This window comes from Symsagittifera roscoffensis, chromosome 1 (genome assembly GCF_963678635.1).
Source record: "Symsagittifera roscoffensis chromosome 1, txSymRosc1.1, whole genome shotgun sequence".
NCBI classification, from domain to species: domain Eukaryota; kingdom Metazoa; phylum Xenacoelomorpha; order Acoela; family Convolutidae; genus Symsagittifera; species Symsagittifera roscoffensis.
The window spans coordinates 31727904-31737779 of record NC_087062.1 but is presented as its reverse complement, the minus strand read 5'-3'; the positions used below and the strand labels follow the sequence as shown (position 1 = coordinate 31737779).

The 9876-nt window shown below is 33.2% G+C and overlaps 1 protein-coding gene across 1 annotated transcript; it reads left to right on the top strand.

The window, feature by feature from the left end:
• Nucleotides 1-2531: 2531 nt before the first annotated feature.
• LOC134856539 (uncharacterized) lies at nt 2532-7073 on the top strand. The gene is made up of 6 exons (XM_063872811.1): nt 2532-2678; nt 4604-4732; nt 4979-5233; nt 5559-5577; nt 5884-6022; nt 6879-7073. The coding sequence occupies exons 1-6, from the start codon at nt 2630-2632 to the stop codon at nt 6918-6920; spliced, it is 633 nt and encodes a 210-aa protein (XP_063728881.1). The 5' UTR covers nt 2532-2629; the 3' UTR covers nt 6921-7073.
• Nucleotides 7074-9876: the final 2803 nt, after the last annotated feature.

Below are 9876 nucleotides of genomic sequence, written 5' to 3'. Positions count from 1 at the left end.
GAAACTAATAAGGAGTTTTTTATTTGGGATTTTCCTGATTTGTCTTGAATTCGAACTCATAAAAGCAATTTAAAGACTTGCGACATGGTATATAAAATCAATAACCTTAATTATGCACCAGGTTTGAAAAAATATATATTCAACAAGCAGTGAAAATTTCATTATATTTTGACACCTTAAAGTGGTGGAATTTTGTTTTCCGGTATGTTTCGGTGCTGGTTTTCACACAACAATTCCTACGAAAAATGAATTCAGATGGAGTTGTTGAGTGACAGATTACAATGAAATTCTTTTAACCGATATTAAAAAAAACTCCTTCAATAAAAAATCCAGGTTTGAATTTTTTGCCTTTTGGACGAACTCATGATGAAATTTCCCTTTTACGACAACCGACTTAGGTTCACTACGAGGCCAAATTGATAGGATAGGCGCACAATTTTGTGTCTATATGTTCCTGGATTCCAGAAACGAGTCTGTAAACATGTTTAAATTTTGTTGGATCAATCAAAGGAAATGAAAGAACAAAAGAAGAACAAAGGGAGCGTCCTTGTTGCGGAATCCCGCTTACAATTCACAAAATACACAGTTTGGCCTCGTACTGTTTTTCTGATTTACAGAGACAAAAAATTGTTTTAGGTGTCAATTAGGTGAGGTTAGCCAGTGCCTAAGCTTCTGCTGGAGCCTTCTCCGAACAAGAAAGTTAAAACATTCAGAAAAGGTTTTCTTTGCAAAGATTTCGAAAAACTTTTCAGAAATCGCAAAAATCACAGATATAACGTTTGGGTATGGAATTGTAAAATGTAAATTTTGTTTGCTTAAAAAAAAAGAAAATTTCCCAATAATTTTTTTCATATTTGATTTTTTTCTATGAAAAACAAGTAATTTACTTAATTATAAGGCATTAGTACCTAATTGGAAATCTTAAAATTGCTAAATGGTGACAGATTCCAGAAAAAGTCACTCACATCAAACCATTTTTGAGAGAAAAAAATTAAACGAAATTTCTATTTTTTCGTTCTTGGTTGCTTCTCCTTTTCTTGGATTCGAACCGATTTGTTTTCGCAATTTGTTCTCATCCTTCAGAACTCACTTCATAACTCACTTGAAATTTTCATTAACAGATTTTTTTAAAAAAATTTGAAAAAATTATCCCTTATGGTGAAAATGCTTGTCATACAATTATCATATATGGAAATTGTATGGTAAGCATTTTTTGTCAAAAAATTCAAAGTCAGTTTTTTCCGTTACCAGTCTGTTGATGAACTGTTTTCAAAAAGCCCCAGAAATTGTTTAATTTTTAATTTCTATTGATTTTAGAAAATGTATCAAAATTGTATGTTAAGCATTTTCTCCATACACTTGATGTATGGAATTGCATGATAATGAATTTTGTTGAATGCAATTGTATGATAAGCATTTTCGGTGTATAGAGGTCAACCCGGGATAGCTGTCGTCGGAACTTTCGGTGCTATTTGATAGCAACTGGCTACCCTTAATTTTTGGTTCTTAAAAAATGCAATAATGGTCACAATTTGGGCAATGGAAGTCTTGGAACCGTGTTCGGAATCTTGGTGATGATCAGTATTATAAGATGAATGGTAAAATTTTGAATGTATCAAAATTTTTCCTTACGAAAACGAAAAAAAAACTATAATTGAAAAATCTAGCTCATATTTGGTTTTTCAATTTTTTTGTGCTTTGATGTCAAATAAAGGGCCAAAAACTTAGCTCTGACGGTACGACGGGTTCGATCCACATTTTAGCCACATGGGAGGATACTGGTTGAAATATCAACACAATTCTATTTATTTTTGAGCTCATTCAGTGTCGAAGTCGGCAGCAAATGGTTCGAAGGAGGTTCTTTCTAGTGTTTTAATGGAGCTTGGAAAATCATTTTGGTTGACCTATTGAAAAGATCGGTAGTTCCAGTTTTTTCATGGAAAACCACTTCCCCTCGCAATAATCTTAGGCCCACCCCTGCAGTGAGCAATCAAATTCAAATCAAAAATCACGGATTGCACTAACATTCGCATATAAAGCGTTTCTATGGGCGGGGGATGTTAACTGCGTAATTTGAAAACTAGCCAATCAGAAACGAGTACTCGTTACGCCGTGATAAGCGATTTTTTTAAAAATTACAAGCGGGGTAGAGGATCTTTACATAGATATTTCGGAGGCGGGATAAAATATTTTCTAATATTGTTTCCGTTTTTCATTTTCTTCTTTTTACTTTTTCTTCAACTTTTTCTTTTTTTTTCGTTTTTACTTATTCCTAGGACATCTGCGGTTGTGGCATTTTCAGATAAGAGGCGGGTATTTCAGTTTCCACTTTGTATTATAAAAAATATATATCATTTTAGCGGTTCTCAGGATTGCCAGATAGAGTTCTGCATTCAGTCTGACAGACTTTCATCTAATATCATTTCAAATTGTTTTTTCCCAAGATTCTGAACGAAGTCTTCGTTATTTCCGTCTACTTCAGATGACCGGTGTTCTCAAACATTTAGAAAATTTAAATGCATCTGCTTTTGGTTCCGATTCAGTTTTTGTGCGTCTCTTTGCATATTCAGCGTGTACTTCTAAACAAAATTTCCAACGTTTTCAAAATTCAGACTTTGTGCAGAAAAAAATGTATGCAACTTTAGGCTTTTTCTTGCTTAGCGTCGGCAGTATTCACGGTGAGTATACAATTTTGAGAAGTGAGTGCACACCCTTTGAACCTTCAGATGTATAAAAAACACAAAACTACTTGTTTTCTAAACAAAAAAAAACAAAAGGAGGCTAAACAAAAGAAGGGATCTTCTTAACTCTCCCCCTATGGTGCCTAGCAGGGGTGGATCTCGAATTTTTCGAAGAGGGCGGATTTTCAAAAAGTTATTGATTTGTTTTAAATTGACCGAATTTTAAATTGACCGAATTGCACAAAGCCAATATGAATTGATGTTACAGGTTTTTAGGAAACATCATGAAACCGGGTAAAACCCGAAAAATTTTATGGAACAGAAAATTAGCATCAGTTAAATAAAGTTTTCTACAATTTTTTTTTTAATGTGTTGAACGGTCATGAAGCTTCCTGGTCATCAAAAAGTATTTCATTAATCGGGGGAAAAAATTCTTCACCATCCCATAGAAAGAACAAATGGTGTATTCTTTCCTAGTTTAGACAATGTACTGAGCCCTTGTATTTAAATGTAATTTGAGTTGTTTCAATTCGTTGGTTGCACGTGAAAGTTATTTCAGCTTTACTTTTTTTTCCATTTTGTATTTGATGCGATTTAAGTTTCACCTTCTTTCCCGGAGTTTGCCTGATTTCATATGAAAAGTTGAAGTCGTCTAAGATAGTTATCAATTGTCAAATTGACATATAATATCCCAATGAATATTGAATGATAGATTTTAGACCTAAAATATTTTCCAGAAGCCATTCAGAAACATTGTTTTCTGGTAATTTTGAATGACTTTCAAACAAAGATTTCTTAGAGCAATTTGAGTGTCAAAACGTCAAATTTCCAAAATTCTTAGCCTTTTTCCATGTAAAATAGTACTTTGAACTTGAGGAAAACAAATTTTCGTTCATATTTTTGTCGTGAAATTATTTCTAAGCTCAAACATACTATTTTTGGAAAGAAGTAACTTCTGCAAACAAAATTGTAACCTTTTGTCCAAGACGTAGTCCAGATGCAGTTTCTTCACATACGCGATAAAAAGGAATGAGCGCTATGCACAAAGCCACATTTTTTTGTTTTTGGGAAGATAATTTTAAATCTGTCTAAATTTTTTTGTCTCTCTGTTTTTCAATATCAGATTTTTATCAAGAAGCTTAAGCAATGTACAAATGGTAACGTTTTTATATTATTGATCTCCTTGAAACCTAGTTTTTTTGAATTTTTGAAATTAAATGGCAAATCTCTAAAAGCCCTTTATCTATTACATTAAAATACTGTATTTCTTTTATGAAAAAAATGATTGGGTTTTGTGTTTTTTGACACAACGCAGAAAAAAACCAATACTCGGAAATTTTAAGAAACTCAACTAAGGTTTATAAAACAGTTCCATAGTATAAGATATTTTTATCGTACAATTCGTAGTATAGAAAAATACTTGTCATGACATTTTCATACATTTTTGTCCATGGAATTGTATAAAATTTTAAAATTAACATTTTTATTTTGCACGGAATTGTATGATACGCAATTTTTTTTTTAGAATTTCGAGAGCTTGTGTGATTCGGTGACAATGAAAATGAGTCTTTATTTTTCTTGGAACCCCTGGATATTTTGAATTAAATAAGAGTGAAAGTCAATCAGTTCTGGACAGTTTAAGGAAGGCTGGAAGCTTGAAAGTTTTCGCGCAAAATGTCCTTTTCCTCCTTTTTTCATGAAAATAGCCTGTATAGGAAATTTTCTAATGACAGAAAGAGCGAATGCGCCAAAACTTTCATCCCATCAAAATTCTTCAATTTTTCAAATTTGATGTTTTCCGGCTTATTTTTTAGATTTCTGAAATATGATTGGCCAAACTGCAACATGTTTCGCGCATTCAGTCCGTTAGTCATTGTGATCATAGCCCCTTTGATTTTTGTTTGATCAATCCCTGTTCATAGGTGAAGTGTTGTGGTATCAGATGGAGCTGGAGGGTAAGCTGAACGAGCGCTTCTCCCCTTTTGGAGTGTGGTACGAGGACCTGCACTCCGCCAAAAGCCAGAAGGCCATCGCCAAGATCGAACAGGAGGGAAGCTTATATAAACTATGGCGTTGAAATTAACATTTTCAAATAAAGACTGATATAACCAAATGTTAATACAAAATTTTAAGAAAGTGGAGGACTGTTCTAATTTAATTATGTGTATATGCATAGACCTGATAATTTTAATTTTCTCCCATGAAACTTTAGTTAATCCACTTCGTGCCGCTGAGAGTGTTTTTAATTTATCTGTTACAAACAGCTTAAAGTTTTGACCGATTGGGTAATTTTCAGGTAACAGAGGCGGTAATTTACCCCAACACTTCCACACACTGTCGAGTGGTAGAGTTCGTGGACAAGGGATTCGGAGTGGACGCCGTCTTCGTTCGATTCCTCCTCAATATCACTGGACCCCCTGGGGAGGAAGTAGGGGAAGGGGAGGGAGAGGGGGAGACAGAGAGTCGAAGCGTGAGTCGCTACATCGCGTGGCAGGTCACAAACAATCTCCTCCGTCAGTGTCCCGTCTTTCTCCGGTTGGAGGTCATAGTCGGTTCGTCAACTCAGTTCATAAATTACAATCTCTACACATACCAACTATACTTCTATCATATATTTTGTCACAATAGCTTAACGGTTTTCTCTATAGCAAAAATGATTTCGGAACCTTCAAAGACATATTGCTCTGACAGGCCTGATAGCTTTTCATATATCCTTTGCGATTCGCAGATACCTTAATTATTAACCTCATTTGATAAAACTATAGCAACTTGCTGCTGGACTATATCAACTGGATGTTTTCATTTCAGACTAAAAAAAATCAATATCGTTTTATCATTTTATTTCAGCTTGCAATTTTCAACAAATTTTTTCTTTAGATGTGCCGCCTTCCAACGTGTGAGTTATGATATCGTGGTCTAGAAAAATAAGGCTAAGAGTGCCTCGTTTTAAAAAAAATGCAGATTGAGTCATCCTATAAAAAGCCTTCGCGCATACAAAACATAAAAGAATTCTTGCCTGGTTTGTTTGACACGCAATTTTAAACTTCAAAACCCCCTATCAATAAAATAGACCTCGAGAAAGTCAGTTACCAAGTGTGGTGTTTGCTGAAAAGCTCCCTGTTTTTGTAGTTTGCCAGTTTTCTGGTCACAGATTTGAAAAAAAAACAAGTTAATAACCAGAATCTACAAAAGTTCTCTCTAGGGATAAGACGTGGATGTTGCGGAATGCAGTTCTGGTGGTGATCTTCGCGGGTTGTTTCGTGGCTTTCCTCGTCTTCGTCACCACCTCTCAAGTCTGCGTCTCCTTCTGGCGGGAGAAAAAACAACGACTGGCCAAGAAGGTACCATTAGTAATAAAGTTACGTTAAAGCATTAGTAATTTATATTATTTTTAGTTGCTTTTGCTCTTCTGACCAATATCTAACTTCGGTTAAAATTAGACAAAAAGTGAAATTTAGTACCAATTGTATAAAGAAAAACATTTGCTACTAAACTGTTATAATGGATTTTGTTCAGAATTCAAGTTATTTTTATTTGTGCTATTGCTCGGGGTGGTTTTTTTTCTCCAGACAAATTTTGACTCTCTAACTAGCAGCTTTTGACAATTTTTTTAAACATTCCGAAAACTATTTTTGTCTTGAGGTCAAATTTCAAAAAGTACTTTACCTGTGATTAGTTTTGTAAAGTAATGAGAGTTTAAAAATTGTCAATTTGACCAATTTGGGACAAATAACGCTCTATCTATTTCGTATTATTGACGCGCAAGAGGAGATTGAACCTGTCTTCCAAGTTGTTCCAAATTGAATTGAGGCACGCTATTTGGTGTATTCAATACTTTGCTATATGCAAAATATATCACTTTGAGTTTCATAAATTGAGTGTGGGATAATTTTCAGAAAAAAAATCGTCGAAAAAAATTAAGATTTTTTTTTTCATTTTTTTTAAAAAAACTTAACACTTTTCTATAAACACTACTCCATTGACTTAACTTAAATAAACACTACTCCATTGACATTAAAAGACAGTAGGAACATTCAATCAACGCTTCTCCCTGATGCGATAATTCTTCGTAAGAATTCAAATTTTTTTCTTATGGGTGTGTGTAGGAAGAGCGAAAGCAACAATTAATGAACAAAAACCGCCTTGCCGAAACTATTTTCCAACCATCCTATTGCACGCTTTTGACTATACTTCCAGGTGAAGTTTGTGGAAGCCAATCTGAAGGGCGACGACTGGTGACTCATACATGGTACGACAAACATGATAATATGAAAAACTCACATGGATTGAAAGAACAGTTTAACTCATAAACTATAGAAGAGTGATTTGGGTTTACTTGAAGGAGGTATTGAAATTTTTAGCTGTGAAATATAGCAAGACTAACTATGCATTGCGAATAAAATTATTATCTTCTGATTAAGAACTGAATGTAAAAACAAAATACTGAAAAGCTTAATGCTCTCGATTGATGGGTGCTGAAAACTTTCCACTCTGATCTTATTTCTCAAAAAAAGAATATAGTTCAATATTTAAGTGAACAGAATTGAATAAGTGGATTAGTAAGGTACGCATGGCAGAAGCAAACAAAAAATATATAATTCTGAGTAAGAATACTTTTTGTCTATTCCACATTTAAATAGTCAGGTAAAATTACCGATGCAAAAAAGCGAGATATGTAAAAAATTAAACAAAAAAATTTGAGAAAAATTGCGCACATTTCTTGATTTTTTTCAGACACTTCAATTTTAGTTATTCAAAAAAACGTTCACAAAGCTACTTCTAAGCTCAAACAAAGTTTTTGAAAAAAAAACAATTTCAGCACACAAATTTTCAGCATACTCAAACTCTACAGTCACAAAAAAAAAAGAAAAAAGTTAGTTGACTGTTTTGCGCGAAACCACACTTAAAATTTGTATTTCGCTAAATAAATTTAAACCTGTGAAAATACAGGTCAAGAAAAATTTGTCTCAAGAAGCAGAATTTCTCAAATGGTTACTTCTTAATATTATAAATCTGCGTGAAGTTTATATTTGATTTTTATGACGATTTTTTTTCGATCTGTTTCACAATGTTTGGGTTTTATTTTTTGAATAAACTCCTTGATAATTGTGTTTTCGCACAACAAACGAAAAAACAATACTCAAAAATGGAAGACATTCAACTAAGGTTTATCGTCAAATATTTCCAAAGTATGTAAAAATATCATCGTACATTTCAATAATAACGCAAATATATTGTCGTACCATTCCAGAGAAAAAGGAACATACTTATCATGTCAAAAATGCATTGCGCGAAATCACACTATTTTTTATTTGAAAATATACAACTCAGTCTGTCAAAAAACAGACAATTCTTCAAAAATCTCATATCTGTCAAATTTCAACTATAAGATTCTTCACACGAAGCAGAAAAATTCATGCCATGTGCTTGTAATATAAGTCTGTATGAAATTGAACTTTTACATTTTATGGCAAATCACCAAATGAACTCACCTATTGGACCCAAACTCTGGATTTTTTGCATGAAAACAATCGTTGCGTAATACACTTTCGAACAAAACCTAGAAAATACAAAACTCAAGAGTTTGATATTTTCAACTACGGATAGAAAGTCTTGTAACACAGTTCCAATATATCGAAAAAATCTATTTGCGTAGCAAAGAAAATATATCGAAAAAATCTATATCGAAACATTTGCGTAGCAAAAAAAATTGATAATCCTTAAATTCCATAATTTTGGAAAAACATTTCCCATTCCATTTCAATGTGCAAAACTTTTTGAGTCAAAATGTGTGATAATAGTTTTATGAATTCAGAAAGTTTGAGTTTTCATATCGTAACAAAAAAAATCTGTAATTCCGTTCTTTTGATTTCAATCTTAAACTAAGATGAATAGCCAAGCAGCTGATAAAACTGACACTGTCGTTAATGATTCGATCTATGATAATGATCTCAAAAAAAGTTAGAAAAAGTTGCATTAATATAAGCAGAATTCGATCCGAAATTGTTTTCGTTTTTTAAATGTTTATCATATTAGTAATGACGTTTGAAATTTTAAATTACCAACCCTGCCTACTGAAAAGTGTCAATTGTTCAATTTGGTTGACGACTTTGACTGACTTGTTCAGTTACCGTTAATCGAATCCAAGATAAATTTTTCTCGCATCAGCATTTTGTAACAATTGATGGTCCATCAGGTTAAAAAAACTCAATTAACTTCGAGCATTTTGTGAGTCAATTTTTACAGTGGAAATTTAAAAGTAAACGAAATTGTTAATGTTTAAGGAAAGTCACACGAAGCAGGTGATTTCTTGCCGTGTACAAAGGGTTACGTTTTTGTTTTGTAAGACTGCATGAAATTGAATTCTTTATATTTTATGGCAAATCTCCAAATAAAGTCATCTATCGCACCCAAATTCTTGGATTTTACCTGGAACAAATTTGTTACCAAAGTGTTTTTGGACAAAAATGAAACCCCCCACCATCCCCTCTCCCAAGCAGTAAAAGTAATAAAAACTAATTTAATACTCAAAATTCATAGGAACATGAGAGCAATATTTAATCAGACTTAGTTCTATATAGAATTAATAAGAATATCAGTCGAGCGAGTATCCGTGTGTAAGGTATCGTTTGTTCCGATGTGCTACAGTGGACCCTGGTATAAGTTTATCCTTCTCATCTCCCGTTTGGGCTTCGCGCAATGTCTGGTGTAGCTCTTCGGTAGGAGACACCTCCATGGTAATTGTGATGATAATGCTAGGGAGTCTACACTGCTGAATCGGTCGCTTTGTCGTAACTTCCGGCGACCGCTACTAGGCTTGATTCGGTGACTCAACTCTTTTCGCTCAGCTTTCTACTTACAAACCAGGTAAAAGTTCATTTATCTCATTAAAATTTTTTTCATTTTTAATAGAGTATTTTTAAACTAGATTTCTACATTTTCTTCATTTTTAACTAGATTTCTAGTTCATTTCTACAATAGCACAGGCAGAAATAGCTCGATTATTTGTTGTTGAGTTTTTCCTAAAAATTGTAGACACGTGATCAAATTTCGATACTATGTTCGTTTTTTGTGTTTTTGCACTGTTAACTTAATTGCATCTTTTTCCGATCTCTTGTTTCGATCTCTATTTTTGGAATTTATTGTATCAAGTTTAAATTAAGCTCATTCTCAGTTTTATGAGGTCTAAATTGAA

Excerpts from the sequence above, each read along its gene's own strand:
- LOC134856539 (XM_063872811.1), top strand. The coding sequence starts at position 2,630 with ATGTATGCAACTTTAGGCTTTTTCTTGCTTAGCGTCGGCAGTATTCAC. Across the intron at positions 4,733-4,978 it reads CGCCAAGATCGAACAGGAGG|TAACAGAGGCGGTAATTTAC; the intron begins GAAGCTTATATA and ends GTAATTTTCAGG. Across the intron at positions 6,023-6,878 it reads AACAACGACTGGCCAAGAAG|GTGAAGTTTGTGGAAGCCAA; the intron begins GTACCATTAGTA and ends CTATACTTCCAG.